At 37.9% G+C, this 22702-nt stretch overlaps 1 protein-coding gene across 2 annotated transcripts; it reads right to left on the reverse strand.

Moving 5' to 3' along the window:
* Window positions 1–6627: 6627 nt before the first annotated feature.
* slc39a13 (solute carrier family 39 member 13) lies at window positions 6628–22351 on the reverse strand. Of its 2 annotated transcripts, none has more exons than XM_079811189.1 (10): window positions 22190–22351; window positions 20180–20536; window positions 18245–18352; window positions 16620–16753; window positions 14085–14213; window positions 13808–13897; window positions 13006–13056; window positions 12654–12786; window positions 9217–9316; window positions 6628–8107 (listed from the first exon to the last, which is right to left on the reverse strand). In XM_079811189.1, exons 2-10 carry the CDS (start codon window positions 20526–20528, stop codon window positions 8032–8034), a joined length of 1170 nt encoding a protein of 389 aa, XP_079667315.1. In that variant the 5' UTR covers window positions 20529–20536; window positions 22190–22351; the 3' UTR covers window positions 6628–8031. The 2 variants fall into 2 exon arrangements, with proteins under 2 accessions (XP_079667315.1, XP_079667314.1); XM_079811188.1 differs by having other exon boundaries at window positions 6634–8107; window positions 20180–20555; window positions 22190–22333.
* Between the last annotated feature and the right edge of the window lie 351 nt (window positions 22352–22702).

A 22702-nucleotide genomic window follows, 5' to 3' on the forward strand; every position in this document is an offset into this window, starting at 1 on the left:
ATTATTCCGTAAATGACTATGTTTTACAGTAGGCTATACAAAGTGAATATCTATACCCACTTGAACCCATCAGTTGTTAACTGTAAAAATTATTTAAAAAAATTGCACATATATAAATAACCTTTACAATACCGATACTGTATTTTAAAGACCATTGTAAAATCCAAATAAGCTTTACAGATATGACTTAGAAAGGATTTAACCTCTTATAGCTCTGGGACCATTTTTGGGATTTCCACCTGGATTTGGCCTACCCAAATTGAAAAGCTTCCCATACCCACATACAGTGGTCTAAATACAAAATGCACTCATTTGAATCAATCTTGCATACATGATCCAGACAAAAATCTTTTCCCCAGTATTTTCCGGAATTCAGTGTAAACAGCCCAAACTTTCTGCAGGGTGTTAGAGCACACAGGGCCTGAGTCAAACACTTTCAAAAATGAATTTATAACCAAAGAAAATCAAAAAGCGGCTCTTTTTTTATATACTTACATGTTTATCACTTTTAGCAGTGGTTTATGTAACTTCAAAAGGTTTCCTGTAAAATGACACCAACATTTTGAATTTAGACCACTGTATGTGGGTATGGGAAGCTTTTCAATTTGGGTAGGCCAAATCCAGGCGAAAATGGTACCAGAGTAATTTAGTGCAAATAAGTTACTTTGTGTAAAACAAATGCCAAAGTGATGCATATCTGCAGAAAGTAGAGACTCTAAGTTTTCAGATGGTACCACATATGAGGTTAGAGCTCCTCCACAGACATTTAAGTCTTTACATTTATGTAAGACATTGTTAAAATAGTCCATGTGACTACAGTGGTTCAACCTTAATGCTATGGCAACGAAAAAACTTTTTTGTGCTGAACAACTTTATTTATCAATTTCTTCTCTTCCATGTTATTCTCCTATGTTGTTCATGTAGTAAACACAGTGCAGCGCTTTCAGGTTCTACGTCCGAACGCCGGCTCACTATTGGCCGAGGATGTGAGTACCACGACGCATGTGTGTGATGCTGACGCAGGAGCTGGCCAATCAGATGGCAATAATGAGCCGGCGTTCTGATGTAGAACCCGGAAGCACTGCACAGTGTTTCCTATATGAACAGTGTAGGAGATTGACCTGGAAGAGAAGAAATTGATGAATAATGTTTTATTATTTGAACGTTTTATTAAGTTCTATTTTAGTTTTTTTGTGCACAAAAAGTGCTCTCGTCGCTTTATAACATTAAGGTTGAATCACAGATGTCTTTATTAGTCTATGTGGGGTCAGAAAGCTCCCGGATTTCATAAAAAAATATCTTAATTTGCGTTCTGAAGATGAACAAAGGTCTTGCGGGTTTGGAACGACATGATGGTGAGTAATTAATGACCGAATTTTCATTTTTGATTTTTCATTTAACCCTTTAAGACACTAAAGGTTTACAGTCGGTAAACAATTAAGAGCACAGTTAACTTAGGACACTAAAGAGACTTTTCTACTGACTCTGAAAAACACCAGAAGAAAGATGCTCAGGGTCCTGCTCAACTGCGTGATCATGCCATAGTCCTGCCGCAGGTGGCATGAGGACTACAGATGTGGCGTTGTCCGTAATGTAAGCCGCCTAAGACAGTGCTATGGGGAGCTAGGAAGGACAGCTGATCGTTCTTGCAGTGCCAAACCTTGTGTAACCATGTGTCCTCACAGATGTGTTCGAGAACTTGCAAGTGTCTTAGTGGAAGAGTGGAGTAACATCTCACAGAAAGAACATCCATGAGGATGAGAGCTCAAAGCAGCTGCTGGTCACACCACATACTGACTTTTGTTATTGACACCCCCTTTGTTCAGGGACTCATTATTCCATTTCTGTTCATCAAATGTCTGTGAAATATGTTTATACTGTATATATATATATATGCATATACAGGCGTATATAAGTGTTCCACAGGGGTCCATTCTTGGCCCAATTGTTTTCTTTGTATTTCACAAATTCACACTTACATAATTTAAAGGTCCCATTCCGCATGATCCCATTGTTCAAACTTTAGTTAGTGTGTAATGTTGCTGTTAGAGCATAAATAATACCTGTAAAATTATAAAGCTCAAAGTTCAATGCCAAGCGAGATATTTTATTTAACAGAAGTTCCCTTTCAAAGCCTACAGCGAACGGCTGGCTTGGACTACATCCTGGTACTTCCTTCTTTAATTACGTCAGTAGAGCAGTAGAACAGACTAACCTCCGCCCACAAAGAAACGCGAAAAAGGGGGCGCGGTCTTGTTGCTGTCCCACGTGGGGAAGCGGACGTGTCGCGTGGAGAAAAGGAACTGTTGCGTTGAGTGTGTTTATCGCCATGTCATCGAGACGCTGTTATTTTCATTCAGGAGTCAAATCACCTTTGTTTGGCTTTCCCAGGGACGCTGTAGAGATTATTGAACGCATACATCTCTCCGTTAAGAGGCGTGACCTTTCCAACATGCGCTAAGCTGCTGTCGAATCACAACACAGGAACTGCTGGCACGTGCGCTAAGCTGCGGTCGAATTACAACACAGTAAGCGCTTGCACAATCAGAACTCGTTACGTATTTCTGAAGGAGGGACTTCATAGAAAGAGGAAATCACCAGTCGTTTTTAGGACAGTGAAAACAGCGGTACACAGATAAGTACATTGTGTGAAAAATACTGTGTTTTTTTACACGCGAAACATGAACACATGTTATATTGCACACTGTAAACACAATCAAAGCTTCAAAAAAACACGAAGAACGGGACCTTTAAAGAGAGTACATTTTAAATGCGTATTTGATGTGCTGTCCGGGGGGAGGGCTTCGGGCCCGGAATTTGGTCACTTGGGTCAGTTTTTGCAAGCATGGAATCTCTTTTCACTTCTATGCAGATGATATTGAAGTGTATCTTCCTCTGCAAAAGTACAGTCTTTGTTGGACCATATACATGAATATATATTATATACATGATATAATATACATTTAAATCTGAATAAAATAAAACAAGTTGTGTGGTTTGAGTCCCCTAGGCAGCCCCCTTTTGTATTACAGTAGTGCTTACTGTCAAAAAAGTTATTTTTGACAGTTATTTCAAGTTTGAGAAATAGATTTATTCTGTGGTTAAGTCTTGTTTTTATCATAATAGCGAAGGTGAAACCATTTTTGTCCATGTGTGATCTGGGAAAAAGTAATTCATGCTTTTGTTATTACACTCTAAAAAAAACTGGTGCTATACGGCACTAAAAGTGGTTCTTGGCTCGTAATCATAGGGGAACCACTTTTGGTGGTATATAGCACCATATCTTAACAGGTTCTGGATATGGTAGCAGTGCTATATAGCACCTCAGTCATTTAAAGAACCAGTGAAGAACCGCTGAAGAACCCCTGAAGCACCAAGACTTTTAGTGCTATATAGCACCATTTTTTTTTAGTGTACAAGGTTAGATTACTGCAACTCACTATATGTTGGTATTAATAAATCATTGCTTAACATCTCACAACTGGTGCAAAATGCTGCTGCGAGGCTTTTGAAATGGTACTCGTAAGAGAGACCATATTACTCAAGTTTTGCGCTTTTTACAGTGGCTACCAATCCATAACAGAATCAATAATTTTTTTTTAGTTTTTTGTTTATAAATCGTTGAATAGTATGGCTCCGTTGTTGGTGGAATTGATTCAGAAATATGAGCCAAAATGGTCATTATGATCAGGCCTTAAAGGGATAGTTCACCCAAAAATGAAAATTAGCCTGTGATTTACTCACCCTCAAGTCATTCTAGGTGTATATTCTTTCAGACGAATACAATCAGAGTTATATTAAAAAAGTCCAGGCTAATCCAAGCATTATAAGTGCAGTAATAGTTGCTCTGTTTTTGAAGTCCATAAAAAAATTAACCTGTCCACCGAATAACTGCTCCAGAAGGCCTTTATTAACACCCCAAAGCTCCCCAAATCGATGCGTTTGTGTAAGAAAAATAATCCATATTTAAAACTTTATCAAGTAAAGTTCCAGCCGATCGCCTTCCGTGGAAAAGGTGTTGAAAGTTGAAAGTGAAACTCAAGATGCGTACGTGACGTCATGACGAGCGGACCTGGTCGCGTTAGTCTTTCAAACGGCATAGTACCTTTCAACACTTTTTCCATAAATTGAACATGGAAGGCGGTCCGCTGATTCTTTACTTTATAAAGTTTTAAAAATGGATATTTTTCTTACACAAATGCATCGATTCGCTTCAGAAGGCCTATATTAACCCCCCGGAGCCGCGTGGAGCACGTTATTTGACGGACAGAAGCATTTTTTATGGACTTCAAAAACAGAGCAACTATTACTGCTATTATAATGCTTGGATTAGCCTGGACTTTTGTAATATAACTCTGATTTTTTCGTCTGAAAGAAGAAAGTCATATACACCTAGGATGACTTGAGGGTGAGTAAATCATGGGCTAATTTTCATTTTTGGGTGAACTAATGATTCAAAGAACTAGAGTGGAGATCGAGCTTTTGTAGCGATAGCTTCCAAACTTTGGATGATTTACGATTTTCTCTCAGATCGGCAACCACACAAAATGTTTGTAAACACAAGCTTAAGGAATACCTTCTTAGCATTTAATGGGGTATAGAAATTGTCTGTGTATTAAAACTGAAGGGGGGGGGGGGGGGTGTTCGCTGTTATTTAGTGTTATGTTTTTATGGCTGTGATTTTCTCTTTTGTGTGTTTACACATTGTACGGCACTTTGGTCAATGGTCTGTTGTGTAAAAATGTTCAATAAATAAATGAACAACAACACATATGCAAATTTCAGTAATGTTTTATGTGGGGGTCACACATCGCACATTATTATTATAGCAAATATGGGGACAGGCCAAAAAGTAATCTTTTTGAAAGAACAACAAATTATAACTTAATATCTTAAGAACTAAGCTGTTGTTAGCTTTTCATTTTTTTTACATATTAGTTCATGAGAGACACAATTACCCTTCTCAGAATGAATATTACCACACAGGGAAGAGAAAATCATTGTCATTTAGGTTTGCTGGAATACATTGAAGTATTAGCACATTGAGAAGGTAAACAAACCTGAACAGAAAATTGCTCAAGGGGAAACTCTCAGAATGCAGCAGTGCGTTCTGCCCACGTACAGTAGACTTTGTATTCTGAAACATTCCCAGCGGCAGTAAATAAAACTGTACAAATCTTAACCCATATTATGAGAACTCAGAAAGTATGTATGTTATATTAAACATGATGCACATTTGGACATAGTGGGTGAAATTTGACTAACTTTTGCATCTGTCCTTTCAAGACTTTTTCTTCTAGTTTCTCTCCCACTGCACTCTTAATATTTCTGCATTATTTTACTTCCCTTTCTCACAATTTTCAACATGATCAGGTGTACACAAATCTTTTATTAATATACTTGGGGTGAACTGTAGCAGCACTAACTTGCCACCTGTCATCCGTGGAGGTGGCCCACAGAGAGGAGTTTGGGAAGCGGGGGAGGTTCAGGTCAAGATACAGGCGAATAAATCATGTTAGTACAAGCAGCCACGTGTTAGGTTGTCGTCAGAAGCCATTTTGAAGGACAAGGCATAAAGGCTTTCGAATAAAAAAAAACAAGTGGCACCTCATTGTGTAAAGTTCCAGGCAGTTTCCCACACACAGTGGGCTCCGTCAGGGCAGATGACAAAGGAAGACAACCCACAGGCTAGTCGTTATGGCAACGGTCCCTTGCCAAAACGACTGTGTTGAAATAGGACAAGTGTGAACACAAAATCAATACCACCCCCTGATTCCCATATGACATTTCAGACCCAGACTGTGCAGAAAAATGTGCTTGTGGCACGCATCTTGGCATATCCGACACCGTTGCTTTGAAACATACATGATTCGGAGCGGCAGGCGATGCAAGCCATTTGTGAGTATGACATCTCGCATTGAAGAATGCAAAGACCGTGCAGAGACATAATAGACTCCAAAGAGGTGCAAATAAACTCCACACAGTTGTCAAGCCAAACTGCATAAGCATAGAACAGTAGTGAAAAGTTAAAGCTCATGCACAGGTATAGCTCTGCTAAACATGGGAAGTGATCCATAATGGTAAGGGTAGCCATCTCTTGAGAGTCATTAGGCGTAATGGTTCCTCTGCCCGGGCACGTAACAGCCAAGGAATAGGAGGTAATTCAGCAGGTCAAAAGCAACCTATATGCGCCCTCATTATTAAATGCATCTTCCTAGTTCAGGAAGGGAATGCATATGCCTAAAAATCATTCTGATATGCAAACCATTAAGAGTCCATTAACACTAATTCAATAGAAAAGACCTGTTTCGATGCAGGAAAGACACTCTCACTTTAACATGCATGCATGCAATGTGTGGATATTTCCCACAGTACAGGAAGCAATCTAGAGAATGGTTCTGCATCTAAAAAATGATCACAATCATGTGTTAGCAATTTAGCGAACCTAAAATAGAAAAAGCGGTTAATGGTTAAATGTTGATTAAAACATTGTTGGACAATTGAAGTCAGTGCTGTTCGGTTACAAAAGTGTTTCAACGCATCTTTTTGATTTGAAATTTTTGGGTGACCTATCTATCCTTGTAATTGACACAATAACATGCATTTTTTGTATTTCTATATTTATTTGCAGTGAATACGAGTAATCAGAAATTTCAAATCATCCATAATTTTTTGCAGTAAACAGACTAGACATTTGGTTAGAAGGTTAGCAAATGACAGATTTGAACTGTCAGCCGAACTAACACATTTCTAAAAAGATTGCATGATTGTAGTGGTGATCCTACAAGTGAAAGCCGCACACAGTTCAATCATTAAAAAAGAAAATCAGGCAACAACAGGTTTAAATCAAACATTAACATTTCTTTATTTCAACTATACAATGGGAGGACTTCTTAAAAAAGTTATACATTTTTTCTTTCAACCGTACGTCGTTAATAGAATAAATATATATAATCTCTTTTCAAATATTTACATTTTGGCAAAGACTGATTTGACCTACCAAGTGATGCGTTCAGAACATTCTTTCAGTAACATTCCATGTACAAAACTGGCAATCCATTTATCTACGATTTCATTATCTTTAAAATTTGATCGAAATGTATGAAATGGCACAAAGTCAGTCGAGTAAAAGAACTGTCTGCTTATGAATCCGTCAATCCTCTCGACTACATCACTCAAGACTCTGAATTGCAATGCCAGGACCACAATAAACTGTACAAATCAGTAAATTAAAGTTAAAATGCAGAAGTGTAGTGGCTATCAGGACAACAACAAAACTGAATACTGTAAGACAATAAGGCCTGTTCAAAAGTGTTTGACAGAAGGAGTGTGTTCAGTGATATATGTGCAAGAGGAATATGTACTCATGCAAAGCGTGGATGTCTTGAGCAAATGAAGTGTGTGAAATGAGCTTGTATAGATTTAACTTCCACAGAATCATTTATAAAATTGAAGCAGTATTAGCTGTATAAAACCATCAAAAATCTGATTATGTAAGTGCATGTACCTGTATACTGTCTCTTAATAAAGAATGAGTTGACCTGTTGTGAAACTTCATGTGCAGTACGCTATGACTTACAATTAAAGCAAATCACAGTGATGTAACCTACTGACAATGGAAAGTAACAGGTTCTTCATACTGCGCATAAGTCAATGACACCAGGCTGGAACATGAATATGAAGAAGAATGCAAACTGTTATTTCTGAGCACCATTTGCATAAGCCTGTTAAACCTGTATTTCCCTTCAGATTCAGCTGGTGCCTATAAGGCATCATGAGTTCAGACTATATTTAATCTGGACACAGACTGTTCTGAGATGTTCGAAGGATAAAGCTAAAAATCACACGCACAGACACCGATTCAAACACGTGATTGTCAAGGCGGTTTCTTTCATTGGTCTTTCCTCACATGGTCTTCGGGGTGACAAATGTCTAAATTATTTAAAGCTGAAACAGTGGAGTAAATGGTCCATGAGTCCATGCTAGACGGCACTCTAAACATCCCTTGATAAAAGCAGTGCTGGCCTGTGGCTAGTCTATGACGACTGAGAGAAGAGCCATGACTGCTAGCCCACAAAACAGCAGCAGAACCTGCAGGAAGGTGTTCCTGTGGGAACAGGACATTCAGTCATTTAATTTATGAAGTGCAAGAGGTATTTTACGTTTGAGTAGGGCTGCACAGTTATGACAAATCATAATTGTCGATTACTCTCTTGAAATTGTAATTGCGATTACCAATTATGATTATTACAATTTACATTGAATGATGTTTTGAATAGCTTTATACCATTGTTTGAAGCAACTGCATGCCTTATTTTTATATAAAAACAACAAAAGCTGAAAACACTTCCTGAAAAACTTGTACTGCTTTTCTATAGCATTAAGCCTCAAATGTCAACTATATGTCAACTATATAGGCTTTCCTGTAGCTCAAACAGTAGAGCATGGCACTAGCAACGCCAAGGTCATGGGTTCGATTCCCAGGGAAAGCAAGAACTGACAAAATGTAAAATGTGTACCTTGAATGCAATGTAAGTCGCTTTGGATAAAAGCGTCTGCCAAATGCATAAATGTAAATGTAAATGTAAATATATCGGTTTGGTTAAAATATGCATGGAATAAATAATGTTATACTAACACTAAAATTAAAACAATGGAAAACCCCTTAAGATAACCTGTAGAAAGACAAAAATGAAGTATTATGAAGTATTTTGGCCTAGAACACAAGCCATAAAAACACAATCAAGTTCTCTCAACATGACTTGGTGCTTTTTTCTTCATGCTAAGACACTCTGTGGAGAGGGTGCAGAAACGCTGCTCGACATCATCGCTAGTGAATCCAAAATAATTCCACACCACAGATGAAGCTTTTCTTTTTGGTTTCTAATGCTTGATTCTAACGCTTTGCAAGTTGTCTGAATCGGATGTTTCTTTATCAGCACACGTTCGCGACACGAAATTAACATGACATGAGATCGACATGCGGCAGTGGATAATCAGGTCGTTGACAAAGATGCCATGCCAGACTCGTATTAAAAGTCGTAATTCGCCTCTCACAACGTAACATGCTCTGAACTCACCTCTTAAGCACGCAGAATAATGTGACACTTTTTTTTGTAACCGTGGCATCTGTAATCGTAATCACGATTAGAAATTCGATTAATTGTGCAGCCCTACATGTGAGTGGTTAAAAAAAATAGAGGAAGAGGACCTTACCTAGGGTTGGTCTCCTCTAGCAGATCAGGTACCACATTGACCAAGGCAATGTAGATAAAGCCACCTGAGGAGAATGGCAGGATCCAGGCAGTGGCATTCTCTATAAAGACACACATGAGCAGAACCAACACTGAAATATATGTTTGATAAGGTGCTTATATAAGCACACTGATCCACATACAGTGAGGAAAATAAGTATTTGAACACCCTGCTATTTTGCAAGTTCTCCCACTTCTAAATCATTGAGGGGTCTGAAATTGTCATCGTAGGTGCATGTCCACTGTGAGAGACATAATCTAAAAAAAAAATCCAAAAATCACAATGTATGATTTTTTAACTATTTATTTGTAATTAATAATTTAGCTGCAAATAAGTATTTGAACACCTGTCTAGCAGCTAGAATTCTGACCCTCAAAGACCTGTTAGTCTGCCTTTAAAATGTCCACCTCCACTCCGTTTATTATCCTAAATTAGATGCACCTGTGTGAGGTCGTTAGCTGCATAAAGACCTGTCCACCCCATACAATCAGTAAGAATCCAACTACTAACATGGCCAAGACCAAAGAGCTGTCCAAAGACACTAGAGACAAAATTGTACACCTCCACAAGGCTGGAAAGGGCTACGGGGAAATTGCCAAGCAGCTTGGTGAAAAAAGGTCCACTGTTGGAGTAATCATTAGAAAATGGAAGAAGCTAAACATGACTGTCAATCTCCCTCGGACTGGGGCTCCATGCAAGATCTCACCTCGTGGGGTCTCAATGATCCTAAGAAAGGTGAGAAATCAGCCCAGAACTACACGGGAGGAGCTGGTCAATGACCTGAAAAGAGCTGGGACCACCGTTTCCAAGGTTACTGTTGGTAATACACTAAGACGTCATGGTTTGAAATCATGCATGGCACGGAAGGTTCCCCTGCTTAAACCAGACCATGTCCAGACCCGTCTTAAGTTTGCCAATGACCATTTGGATGATCCAGAGGAGTCATGGGAGAAAGTCATGTGGTCAGATGAGACCAAAATATAACTTTTTGGTCATAATTCCACTAAACGTGTTTGGAGGAAGAAGAATGATGAGTACCATCCCAAGAACACCATCCCTACTGTGAAGCATGGTGGTGGTAGCATCATGCTTTGGGGGTGTTTTTTCTGCACATGGGACAGGGCGACTGCACTGTATTAAGGAGAGGATGACCGGGGCCATGTATTGCGAGATTTTGGGGAACAACCTCCTTACCTCAGTTAGAGCATTGAAGATGGGTCGAGGCTGGGTCTTCCAACATGACAATGACCCGAAGCACACAGCCAGGATAACCAAGGAGTGGCTCTGTAAGAAGCATATCAAGGTTCTGGCGTGGTCTAGCCAGTCTCCAGACCTAAACCCAATAGAGAATCTTTGGAGGGAGCTCAAACTCCGTGTTTCTCAGCGACAGGCCAGAAACCTGACTGATCTAGAGAAGATCTGTGTGGAGGAGTGGGCCAAAATCCCTCCTGCAGTGTGTGCAAACCTGGTGGAAAAACTACAGGAAACGTTTGACCTCTGTAACTGCAAACAAAGGCTACTGTACCAAATATTAACATTGATTTTCTCAGGTGTTCAAATACTTATTTGCAGCTGTATCATACAAATAAATAGTTTTAAAAAAACATACATTGTGATTTCTGGATTTTTTTTTTATTATTATGTCTCTCACAGTGGACATGCACATACGATGACAATTTCAGACCCCTCCATGATTTCTAAGTGGGAGAACTTGCAAAATAGCAAGGTGTTCAAATACTTATTTTCCTCACTGTATATAGAATGACATGATCAAATGTTTATTTTGTGGAAAACCCAAACAAAGGCAATTATTTACCTCACTGTATATAGAATGACATGATCAAATGTTTATTTTGTGGAAAACCCAAACAAAGGCAATTATTTACTTTTAAGTATCAGTAGCAGCTAAAAGTAATGCTATGCATTCCTACATTAACCTGTTCATGCATAGAGGTCACTACAGTGAATTTTTGACAGCTATTCAAAAAGCATTTTCTTGCATATGCATGGGTTTTGATGGCCTCGTTGCACATCAACCTCTACAGTGGACCCTCGTGCATCATCCTATACATTGCCACCAAGTGGCAAGCCGTTGCATATCCATTTTTTCCCCCTCCAAACCAAGTGCCAAGAAATGCCAAGTTGCTCCTGAATATCCATCCATTCCATCTATCCTAGGCGACACAGGTAAAAAAAAAATGTTGTAGCATCAAATTATATCTCTAATGAGTCATATCACAGTTAAATTTATTGATTTTAACTGTGATATGTGACTATGATTTTTCAAGTATTGATTTTAGATTGGGAGAAAATTCTGATTAATCATCTGTCCACTACAGTGGACATCATGCATTGGTAGCTATATATCAGCTACAATTCATACTATTACTGTGACTGTTGTTTTTGAAAATACTTCATCTGCAGTAACCTTTTTGGCTGTAAATAAATGTATTTGTGTTATTAGAATGTAATTGGCATTACCATCAAAAAAGTAATGTGATTACATAATGTGACTTGTAATTCATTACTTTACTCGTTACATCAAAACGTAATCTGATTGCTTTATGCATGTTACTTGTAATGCGTTACCCCCAACATTGCTCATTTCAGATAAGATTGAAAACACCTGATCGCTAGGTTATGTCAAAGGAGAGCTATGGTAGAAATGTGTCCATCTTGAACATAATCAGAATTATCAGCTAATAAGGGTAAATCGACATACTCTGGTACACTGGAGGGAGCATCTGAGTTGGGTTTCCACAGTTGTACCGTGACAGGTTGTAGAAATCTTTGATGTAATCACATCCTCATGTTCTGATATCAAATATACGTGAAGTTCGACGTGAAGTTCAATTGCGTTTGCAATATTTCTATATCTATATTTTTTGTAAATATTTTATAGTTTTCACATGATTTTATACAATTGTATTGATTGGTTTGTTAAATACACAACATTGCTGTGTTATAACTGCATTCTGTTTTATACAGTATATCTTCAGTTTAAACCATAAACGCATGCTGTCCACTCTAGTGGACATCTGAAAATCTCCAATTGAAAAATTGAAAATCTTGTTTTTCATGCCCTAAGAGCAATAAAAACGCAGAGGAAAAAAAATCCTGACTGAGGTTATCATAATTCATGCATGAATAAATAAGCAGAACAACATCGGAGCACAAAAACAAACACTGACATCAGAAGAAAGATGGAAGAGAACAAAGATACACTACTATTAAAAAGTTTGGGGTTGGCAAATGTTTTCGGGAAGACTTTATTTTAAAGAAACCTATCTTTGCTGAAGAAAAGCATTAATTAAAAAAAATTATAATAATCTAATTAACCCCAAACTTTTGAATGGTAATGTATATACTGTAGAGTCTGAGACTACGAGATGCCTCACCTGCCCCATGCTGTGATTGGGAGCAAAGAGCAAAACACGCCCCCAAGACTCCTCCTAACGCTGTGGAGAGCTGCATACGGGTGGCTTTCCAACGGTCAAAGCCTGCTCGCAGCAAAATGGCAAAATCGCCCACCTTTCCATAAAGACAGAATGCATGTACAGCAACAGAAACTGGTAAGTACTGAAAGAGTACTATAAAGTACGGAGACAATTCATGTACAGTAATGAGTCATTCAAGACTATAATAATAAATTATTATCGATCAGCTAAAAATGAAATGCATTTCTTCCTTATAATTACTTGGCTGAAACTCAAGAGACAGAGAAAAAGAGAAAGATATTGAGATACGTACCTCATGAGGGATCTCATGAAGCAAAATAGCGAACGTTGTTAAGAAACCAACCTGTTAGAACAGGCAAAGTAAGATATTGTAAAGTTCTCCGAATAAACAAACGATTTAGTATGTCCTTGTTTTCTAATTGAACCATGGTAGGGCAGTGAAGCCATTTTATGTTTCATAATCCAGACAATGTTTTATTTGGCACATATGTTTAACTGAATGTCAACAGAAGCTATGGGGGAGGTAGAGAAAACAGTAAAATGGCACAGTTCTCCATCAATACTCTGCCTTGCATTTCTGCAGCCAAATATGTATGTCCAGGCCAGTGAGCAAATGTGTAAAAGTGTGTTTTTATGTGCAAGTATGTTGCACCAAGTCCATTTCCTCTGAAACTCCCTCCCCACGCATGCTGGGAGCCTTATGCTTCTCCACCTGGTCTTCAACTTCACATAAGCCATATAAATACTGCTGCACTATAAATATTACCACACATCACACAAACATCTCTATCTCACTGTTTGCAATGACCCAAAAAGAATCATGGGAGAAGCTTCTTCTTAAATGCTTCAAAATAGAAGGTTTAAAATGCTTAAAAGTGGCCAAATCATACTATATTTACACAGTAACTGAATCTATTTATATAACACAGTCATCCTTACTAGACAGCCAACTGTTCTACACAGAACTGTTCACATTAAGAACTAGCCTGTTCAACTAGTCATTTACCATTAGCAATCTGCTTTACTTTAGTGAGGTCGCTAGCAGTACTGCGGAATCCCTTTTATATACACATTTGGTCTGTTTTTGCTCTTACCTTTCGGCTTACTAAGAAGCTTCCTGCCACTGCCAGCCCATGAGTGAAGTTATCAATGCAGTTAGCGAGAAGGTTTAGATAACCACTGGTCTGAAGAAAGAAACAATGCATATACAGTAAATGGACCAGACAAGATAATAGATAACAAACACTTTTTAAATGCTGTATGGTTGGTTAGAAGGAAACAACCCGATATAGGAGGTACTTGTCTCTACTAATCTAATAACCACTTAGGCCTTTTATTGTGCACAAGGTATGATTTGTGTGTGCACCTTACCTTTATTTTCTCTGGCTCTGTGTAAGGGCTGATGTCCGTCTTTGGCTTGGAGTCAGAGTTGTTGTTTGAGCAGATGCCATTTGTTTGTGGGGACACCGAGACCTCACTGCTCATATCTGGTGAAGAGGGCTAGTTTGGAGAGAGAGAACACCACCATAAATCATTCTAACAAATATGGGTTCATAAAAAAACTCATCTTAAAAAAACCCCCCTCGGATTAAATAAGATACCAAGTAAAGTGTCCAGGGGACACTACGGTTCAAAATAAATTAATACTTTTATTCAGCATGGATGTATTAAATTGATCAAAAGTGACAGTGACATTTATCACATTTTCCACAAAAATATTAAGCAACACAACTGATTTCAACATTCATAAGAAATGTTGATTGAGCTTCAAATCAGCATATTAAAATGATTTCTGAAGGATCATGTGATCTGAAAACTGGAGTAATGACTGCTGAAAACTCAGCTTTGCCATCGCAGGAATAAATTACACTTGCCTTTTTTCAACAATTCTACTCACACTGCTGCCTGTGTGTCTTTTCCATTACAAGTACACAGCTAAAAACATATTTTCCACTAACTTTTATAAACTGAGGAAAATGTGAACTGAGAAAACTTGTCTGTGGGAATGCACAGCACACCATTATTCTGTACATAGATATTAAGCTGTAAATAACTTTAAATAATCCTTTAATTCTCAAATTAAACAGACTAAATCCTCAGCAGACTAATAACACTCAGTATAGCTCCATGTCTACAGAGCATTACACTCGACGCCTACAAATCTAAGCCTTTCAGTTGTCAAAACAATAGTAAATATTTTTCCGTCTCGAAAATCAAGAAATTCTTTCCACATCAGTTCTTTGAGACCGAAACGGCTGACTGTGAGAAAAGAATCAGTCTCTACAGCAACGAGCATTTGAGAATGTAATAACAGAACTAGACGTTTCCTCCCTGTTCTAGCCCACAGTCTGTAAGGCCTCTCAACTGTGGTTTCTGTGCACCGTGGCTGACTTCTGTGGCCCGTCTGTCTACTGATGGAATGCTGGTGACAGCTGCTTCCTGCTAGACACTATTTATAGCTACCTAAACAGAGCATAGGCTATCAATCAAACTCCCAGGTCTCTCGTAAGAAAGGTAGAAGACTCAGACGTAGACATTTACAAACAGATAAAAAAAAGTCATAATACAAGTCAAATTAAAAGTTACAATTAGAAGGGCAGGCAGAGAGTGGGAACAAATGGACACCTACATCACAGGCACTGCATGATTTGAGTGTCCAAGGCACCCAAGACTCCCTCTAAATAAAGTGACAAAATTGATCCATCCAAGCACACTGACACCAAACCCAAAAAAAAAAAAAGAAAAAAAAAGGGACCAGACAAAAAGAAACAAACATGAAGGATTTTGAAAGACGGACCCTCCAAGAGTGTTTATTTTATCTTTAAATGGGTGTTTATTTGTTGACATAAAGCAAGCCATCTCATGTCTACACTTGAAAGCATGCGAATTGCGGAACAAAACTGTTATTCATTTGTCTTAGGAAGCATCTAAGAGCAAATATTGTAAGGCCTTGAGCTGTTACATCCCTTAGGGTGGAGCCTGGAAAGTGAAAAGGTGTGTGTGTGTGTGTTTAACTGGCACTGATGCAATATGCTGAAATGAGCCCAGAATAAAGGGTTTTGGGTTCTTCTTGAATGCCAGGAACGGTACTGTGGGTATTTGAATAGGACATGAATTGAGATATTGAATATCCGTCTGACACGAACAGTGATTCATGATTCAAGACTCCCCAACATTCCTATAGCATCAATTATTTAATCAGGACTATCCCCTCACTGTGTGTGCTCATCAAAACATCTTTAAATTAACATGTTTAAACAAGAATTATACATATAAAAAAACCGAAAACTGGTAAACGCTAATGGCAGTTGGCATTAAGAGCTGAAATTAACCAGACAGAAGCTCAGACTCAGGTTTGGCCAAACACTCAAAGCATGTTAAGACTAAAAGACAAAACCACCATTTTCCAACACTTGGAACATTGTTTAAAAAAAAAAAAAAAACAGGAAGAAAGCGGAGTCAAAGGTCCTGTATAACTGCTAATTTTTTACCAAGTGCTCAAAAGGAAAATCTGACAGTATACCATTTTTAAAAAGTTGTACTCGTGAATTTTGTAGTTAAATAATTAAAATAAAAAATCAGAATCAGAACCAGAAATAAAAAAATAAATAAACAGAGAATTATAAATATTCCAACTGTGTTTCGATTGTATACTACAGGATGATTGGTGGAGCTTGAGTGGATGTATAATAAATGTCTGCCTGCAGAGAGCATAACTCCACCACCGTCCTTTGGCTCCCCCATGAGGTTCAGAATTGCAAATGATTCAAATTGCTGGAATATGTAGAGTATAAAATATGGCAACATAACAAGCATAGACCTACATTATAGGCTAAGAAGTTTCTTAATAGTTAAAAATGCCGGGTCAAGAAATGAAGTGACAGAGGACAAAAGCATGTTACTTACTTTGACTTTTTGGCATGCAGCTCTGCTCTCTGGGTCACTGTCTTCATCAGGGAACATCTTCTCCAAGGTCAGAAAAGACAGCAGACCCCCTATCACCCACAAACCCTGCGTACGATAGTGTCTATGGGACCCATCTATCCAGCATATACACACAAAAAGGGGAGAGAAAAAGAGAAATATGCCTTTTACCATATAAATCTAGGGGGAAAACACGTAAAAAAAAATCTAGTGTTACTGTTAACTAAAACTAGTAGGGCTGCACAATTAATCGAATTTGTAATCGTGATTACAATTACGGATGCCACAATTATGTAATCGTTCAATAAAATGTGATCGCAATAACAAAAAAAAAGTCCACTTATATTCTCTGTACTTAATGTTTTTTTTCTTTCTACAGGTTATCTTAAGTTTTTTCCCTATTGTTTTTATTTTTATTATAACATTATAATACCATGCATATTTTTACTTTTTTATTTAAAGAAACCAAACTAATGTATATTTGACTTTTGAGGCTTAATGCTATAGAATAATGAATAATCGCAATTACAATTTCAAGGGAATAATCGCGAATTATGATTTGTCATAATCGTGCAGCCCTAAAAACTAGTAACTGAAATAAAGATGAAATAAAACAAAATATAAACAGATGAAAAACTTAAAAATAAGTACTAAGATTACTAAAACAAACTGAAATACAAAGCATTTTAAATAAATTTTTTTTAATAAAATATAAAATCTAATGAAACTGGTAAATGCACAAAATTACTAAAATTAAAATATAAACTGAAAATATAAAAGTAAATAATTCAAAACATTAATTCTATTTATTCTATAAAAGTATACTGTAAATAGGCTAAATACAAGAAAAAAGATAAAACAATGGCTCCACCTTAAAAACTGTACTGTATATATTGACCAATCCTTCCTTTATTAAACATATTGAACAAGCTTTTAGTCTTATCTATCGGAAGTTTATTGAAGTTCTGTGTGTTTTTATTTTTCATGTTAAAGGGGCTATATGCAACTTTTTCCCCAAAATAAACGTAACAATAGCCTTTTTATTTTACCATTTATGACTCAAACATCTCCTGATGAGCATACTGACACCTTGTCCGCTCACAGTGGGTGCACCTATAAGCCTGTATCCTATTTTTCCTATTTTCTGGCGGGTCGTCTTTTCCCGCGCTGTCTGCGGATGTGACGTCACCACCGCTGCGAGAGCGAGCAGAAAATGAGAGCAGTTCTGTTTTTTGGCCACAGGTGTCAGTTGCGAGTTTAAATTTCAGAAAAACGCATATAGCCCCTTTAATGCAAGCTATGAATTACACCGTGTGAGTCTTGAATCCCAAAAATTAAGACAAGATAAATAAGGGTACAAACATTTGCTTCAAACTAGTAAATATTACTTAGTGCCATTTTAACCATATCGATTCCAGTACCATAGTGAATATGAGAGACAGAGTTACCAAAGGAACAGGGTTTAGTGAAGGGTCAAGTACTGGACTAGACTATTGAAGGTAAAATGTTATTTTCTAAGAGATTCCCATTCCAAAGACTGAGAAAGAGCACACAGATGATGATTAATGGATGACAGCAAATGTTATATATAATGTGAGAGTTCTCACCAGGACTGGAAGTGTAAGCCCAGGCTTCAGGAAGGAGGTGGAGAAACACGTCTCCTAGGAGACCACCGATGGCAAAACTCAGCAGCCTCTTCAGCTTCTGACACCCAGCTGCAATCAGTGTAAAAGCGATTCAGCATAACGCCATAAACATTACCAGAAATGCTTGATATGCATCTTTCTGTGTTAAACAAATTGAGCAAATCCTTCACATAAAGCAGATGGAGAATCCGCTCTTCAGTTGCACAATCATTCTTCAAACTCTTACAAATCTCTAACAATTATTTATCTTTTCCATTCAGCTTAGGTTCTGAAGCTGCAAAGCTGTAATAAGCTAGTTTTGCAACCATAGCGTGTGTGTGCTGGAATATAACAGGCCTAAAATATCTAACAGAATTATTCACCAATGCTTTGAGAATCACGTGGTGCATCTCTGCGGTACAGGACACACCTAACTTGCTTATAATTCCATCTAAGCCTGTACTCTTCTGCCCACTGCAGACTACACTGGTAGGTCAGAAAAGACCTTCTCTTAAGCCTCTGCTTCCTGACTGGGACCCACTGCCAGACTATGATCTATTTCTGCATGACTGATATCATCGCAGACAAAAGTTTCACTGAGCAGCACTGCCCTCTGCAAAGGTCTTTAGAGACCAACCTGTTCGCTATACAATGTTACTGCGCAGCTCACTTTTTTACATTCCCCATTATGGTTCTGTTGGTTCTTCTCTTGAACGTCCACTACTTCAAGAATTATGTAGACAAGCCATGACAGGTGTAGCTGAAGATCGGATTGCTCAACAAATTATTTTCAAGGTCCAGCATGCTCACACTACATTTTTCTCAGTGATTGTTGGATATTCTCTCTGCAAGATCATTTACATCAAATAACGATACAGTGGCAAATGTTTATATTATTTATCATTCCAACCATACAGTTTTCATTGCGTATAAGGAATCTACATTCGTCAAGAGTAATATTGAGTCAGAATTTAGGAATCTGGATGATAATCATCAAAAATGAAGAGGAATGCTTATGCATTTACAATGTAGTGCTGTACTTTCTGCATCTCCTATCAAAAACAAAACTCTTTATTAACAACAATAAAGACTCTTTATTAACAGACCAGTATTTTTACGTGCCTACTGCTAATAACTGAGCAAGTTATGAAATATTATAGCTTTGCTTGCACATCGTCAGCTACCGAACAGTGGGAACTGTAGTATAGCCAGGATGAACCTGTATTATTTCAAATAAAATAAAAATAAACACACAAACAAATAAATAGAAAACACACTTTTTTTTTTACAGATTCATTTCAGGATTGGACTTTTTTAATAACACATTTTTTAATATCATAACTGTGGCTTATTTTGTGGTTGGGAAATTACTTTAACATGGTACGGAAAACAAAAGACTGAGCAACCGGGCAAAAGCAGCAAAGAAAAAAAAAAAAAAAAAAATTCCCACAGAGAACATGATCTAGAATTAAAAGAAGGAAGTGCCTCAAAAGCCCTGCCATAAATTAACCAGACAGCTGTGTGACCTGCATCAACCTACAAGCCGATTCTCTCTTGTCTGTACTCATAACAAACACACGTCTGTTTGTCATACTAGGCCAGAAGTGTGAACAGAATATTTTAACAATCATCACATTTTTTCCATTCTGCTCACAAATTATAGATGATCTGCACAGGGCCAGAAAAGAAAACATTTTCCACCTGAAGGAATGAACAAAGAAAAGACAAAAATACAGATCCTTGTCCATTAGTCAGCAATGGGAAACTACTGCAAATATCTGGCTAGCTCTGACTGTAACACAATGAACCTGTCCTGGTTGGCATGTAACCTGATGCTAGATTAGCTGTTACAATGAACTGGTTACACACACAGGCCTAGGTCAAAAAACAGAATGCAAGCATACAAGTGTGACTCACCCTCAGTTTTCAGAGTTGTTCCAGCTTCAATGGGTATCACTAAAAGCGGAAAGATACCACTGAGTCCAATGGCAATCGATCCCAAGAGGGAGCAGATCCAAACGTCTAGGTTATCTACGGAGAACAGCTCATCCAGGTACTGGAGGTCTAGAAGGTCCTTAACGCACCATGGTCCTGGTCCTGCAGGTGCAGTCTTTGCCTGGGCCACAGCGGTCTGAGCCATCATCTTTCCTCCGAAGGATGACGCCAGTAGGGCGGCGACAAGGAGCAGCACAGCAAATGCCCAAACGGGCCTCTCGGGTCCTGCGCTCATCAGCCCAGACCTCCGCAAAGCACTTGGAAGAAACATGTAGGGTGCTGTAAGGAAGAGAGGAGCCTTCAAACAGAATTTCATGAAATGGAAAGATTAGTTTTAATAAGGTTCAGGGCTTAGTCCCGGATGAAATAAACATTGTATAGCTCCGTTAGTTTACCATATCAGTGGCATCAAATATTTGACACATTTTCAGTGTTGTGTTTGAGCCACTTTGAGTTGCAATTGAACAAGAGCATCACACGCAGGAATATGTTTATGCTCTATTCTGTATACACTACAGTTTAAAAGTTTGGGGTCAGTAAGATTAAGATTAAATTAATACTATTATTCAGAAACGATTAAGAATTGATAAAATGTGACCGTAGCACTATAAATGCTGTTCTTTTTAAAAAAAAAAAAAAAATAGTTTCCATCAAAAAAAATTTACAGCACAAGCACAACTGTTCAACATGGATAAGAAATGCACAAAATCAGCATATTAGAATGATTTCTGAAAGAACATGAATAAACAACAACAATTTAATATAATGAAATAGAAAACAGTTATTTTTTCAGTTATTACTGCTTTATTCGATTTTTAATCAAATATTAAAATGTAATCCACGTGAGCATAAGAGACGGCTTTCAAAAATCTTACAGACCCTAAACTTTTTGAACGGTTGAGTTACATCTGTGAAACTTTTAACGTTGAATGGACAGAATTTCTAAATTCTGATCATTTTTTCCCCCCTTACTGCAACTAAATGAAATTTATGTATGAAAATATGAAAGACATTGTATTAATAATACCAAAACTGCTATTCTAAAAACCCACTTGAATAGGGAAGCTATGGTGAATTAGCCCTCTGGCTTGACCTGCTAATTGAAAGGTCTGGATATGGTGACTAAGTGCCTCCACTTCCATCCACATCCCCAAAAGACACAGTATACACAGATTACACCACACAAAAAAAGAGACATTCAAAAAGACCATGGCAATGTGAGTCATATCCCACACAAAACACCACACCTTTTAGTTACTGCTAACACGGGGAAATAATCTATAGCCTATAGAAAGGAAAATTAAAACATGATAGCAGATAATGCATTAGAGCCAGGCCAAACGCAATCTCTTCAGACAGTTATAACTATCACCCAATAATAATGAGGCTAAATGTGTTCAGCTGTCTCCAGCAGCTGATCTTTAAACGATACTGAAACTTGACATAAGAGATTAAATGGCTATTATTATAAGTATTATGTAAAAACAAATCAAACAAACAAACAAACAAAAAAACTATTATTTTTGTTTTAAACGTGGTGAATGCAACCAATAATAAATGTACAACCAGTAGCTAACTTTCGTTTGGACGGTCTGTCTGTGGACGTGCACGAGTTCAGGGAGCGGTGAGATTCCCGAGGAATTCCAGACCGTTTTCCGATAGTTTTCACTCTTGAGTTTTCCACGGTTCAGCGTTTCGCTGCTGAACTAATTAAAACAGCAAGAAGGCCCGATTGCCAAAACGATAGTGTTTACGGGATATGCTACTTATGGGCAACGAACAGAAATTCGCAAAACACAACGTTGCTGCAATAATGTTTCCGATAAAAGCAACTGTGCTCGCAAACTATCTCGATACAAAGTTGCGTGCCTTGAAAAACAATCACTGTCTGCCAGATTTGCAGCGATAAATAAAAAAAAAGTTGAATCTTACCCTGCTGAAATTCCTACAGTTTTCACTCCGGGTTGACCCTGCCATCCAGGCACTGCTGTCTAGAAGAGATGGAGCACTGCAGCAGGCAGACTCCCGATTTTTCTGCTGAAAGATTTTCCACTTCAGCCACGTCTCACCGACCGGAAGTGCATTTCCAGATCCAGACTGCGCTGAGAGGGGCTAACTGAGCGCGCACTAGCCGGAGGAGGAGCCGTCAACGTCAAACTTGGAGAACGTGCTAGAAGAAGATGATTGTTTAAACAGCAGTAATATAATGGCAAAAGGTAATCATTGTAAAGAGTAGCCTACATCCGTTTTGAGGTTCGAAGATGGACTCCTTCAAAAAAAACAAAAAAACAACCTAAATATAACCTAGCCTAGCCTATGTCATGAATTCTTTGAAGCTAGTGTTTAACATGAGATCTATCTATCTATCTATCTATCTATCTATCTATCTATCTATCTATCTATCTATCTATCTATCTATCTATCTATCTATCTATCTATCTATCT

Source organism: Gobio gobio (genome assembly GCF_949357685.1).
Source record: "Gobio gobio genome assembly, chromosome: 2".
NCBI classification, from domain to species: Eukaryota; Metazoa; Chordata; class Actinopteri; order Cypriniformes; family Gobionidae; genus Gobio; species Gobio gobio.